The following is a 1,754-nucleotide window of genomic DNA, read 5'->3' as shown; positions in this document are numbered from 1 at the left end:
TTGTGACTAGATTTAGTCATAAGCAAAAGTCTTTGTAACTGTAGAGTTACAAAGTGGCTTGTGGTGAGAGCATCACAAGTTAGTAAAAGCCTTTTTAACTAAGAAGTCACAAAGTGGCTTGTGGTAAGAGTACCACAAGTTAGTTGAGTAAATCCTTTGTAATGGAGTCATTGCAAAGTGGCTTGTAATAGGTTCTTTACAAGTTAGTGAAGTTAAAAGCCTACAGGTGTAGGTCGTGGTTTTTTTATCCCCTTGTGTTGGATTTTTCCACGTAAAAATCCTCTGCCTTATTTACGTACTATTTTATTAGCATTCTCGGCAGATTGTAGTGGACCAGGTACTCTACTATTTGGTGGACTCATACAAACTAACAATTGGTATCATAGCTGGTTCCTCATATCAGGCTAACACCTAGGAAGGATCCTCATGGCTGCTTTACCAAATTTAGAAGAAGGTCAATCTACATACCGACCACCCAAGTTCAATGGACAATACTATGGGTGGTGGAAAACAAGAATGCACGATTTTATCATGGCTGAGGATTGTGAGTTATGGGATATCATATGCGATGGTCCTTATGTTCCAACCAAGATACTAGAGGAACTTCCATTTTCAATAGCAAAAATCAGTGAAGAGTATGCTGAAGCAGACAAGAAAGTTGTGGTGAAGAATTTTCGTGCTAAGAAAATTCTAGTATGTGGAATAGGACCTGAAGAGTACAATAGAATCTCCACTTGTGACACTGTCAAGAAGATATGGGAAGCTTTGCAAACAGCTCATGATGGAACTACACAAGTAAAACAGTCTAAGATTGATATGCTCACTACTGAGTATGAACTCTTCAAAATGAGGGACGATGAATCCATTCAAGATATGCACACGAGATTCACTTCCATCATAAATGAGTTACACTCCCTTGATGAAACTATTCCCAGAAACAAGCTAGTAAGGAAAATCCTCAGCTTTCTGCCTAGCTCTTGGGAAAGCAAAGTGAATGTTATTACTGAATCGAAGGACTTACAGGAACTGACCATATAAGAGTTGATCGGAAACTTGAAGACCTATGAGTTGAAGAGAAAGATAAACAGTGAAAGAAAAGAACTAAAGAAGGAAAACAACCTGGTACTTAAAGTTGATTATAATGATTCAGGTGAGGAAGACAGTGACATGGCTTACCTAACCAAAAGATTTCAGAAGATGGTCAGAAGAAATGGAGAAATGCTAAAAAGGAATAGTTCTAACAGACCAAGAAACTGTGATCTTTGTTACAAGTGTGGAAAGCCTGGACACTTCATGAAAGACTGTCCTCTCTTAAAGTAGGAATTCTCCAAGAACCATCATGAGAAAATAGCTAAGATGAACCCGGTTCCTGTCAAGGACTTCAAGAGAAAAAGATCTGCTGACAATATGATGAGACAGGCTCTTGCGGCATGGGGGGATTCATCCAGTGAGTCTGAAGATGAATATGATACTGGTGATAGTTCCATGATGGCAGTTGAAGGCGAAAAGACTGGATATGACTCAACTTTTGCTTTGATGGCTCAATCAGATGATGATGAAGACAATGGCTACAAAGAGGTAAATTTCAGGGATATTCAAAGAAATCTGAAATCTTATTCTCCAAAAAAACTCATGTCTTTAGCTGATGTATTAATCACTGCTTTTCATAGTCTTGTGGAGGATAGGGATTCTTTGACCTTAGAATTAGGAGAATCTGAACAAACTAGAGACGACTTAGTGGTTGTAGTTACTGA

General features: G+C 38.5%; 1 protein-coding gene across 1 annotated transcript; it reads left to right on the top strand.

Moving 5' to 3' along the window:
* The first annotated feature begins 531 nt into the window (after positions 1-531).
* On the top strand, positions 532-1,320 carry LOC138873771 (uncharacterized). The gene is made up of 2 exons (XM_070152249.1): positions 532-945; positions 1,060-1,320. Exons 1-2 carry the CDS (start codon positions 532-534, stop codon positions 1,318-1,320), a joined length of 675 nt encoding a protein of 224 aa, XP_070008350.1.
* The last annotated feature ends 434 nt before the right edge of the window (positions 1,321-1,754 follow it).

Source organism: Nicotiana sylvestris, chromosome 7 (assembly GCF_000393655.2).
Source record: "Nicotiana sylvestris chromosome 7, ASM39365v2, whole genome shotgun sequence".
In the NCBI taxonomy this organism is placed as follows: Eukaryota; Viridiplantae; Streptophyta; class Magnoliopsida; order Solanales; family Solanaceae; genus Nicotiana; species Nicotiana sylvestris.
This window is presented reverse-complemented; position numbering and strand designations above follow the sequence as displayed.

What these genes read in the sequence shown, in the direction of transcription:
- LOC138873771 (XM_070152249.1), top strand. Translation starts at nt 532, where the DNA reads ATGGCTGAGGATTGTGAGTTATGGGATATCATATGCGATGGTCCTTAT. An exon ending in CTATTCCCAGAAACAAGCTA is followed by an intron (nt 946 to 1,059) that starts GTAAGGAAAATC and finishes GGAAACTTGAAG; the next exon opens with ACCTATGAGTTGAAGAGAAA.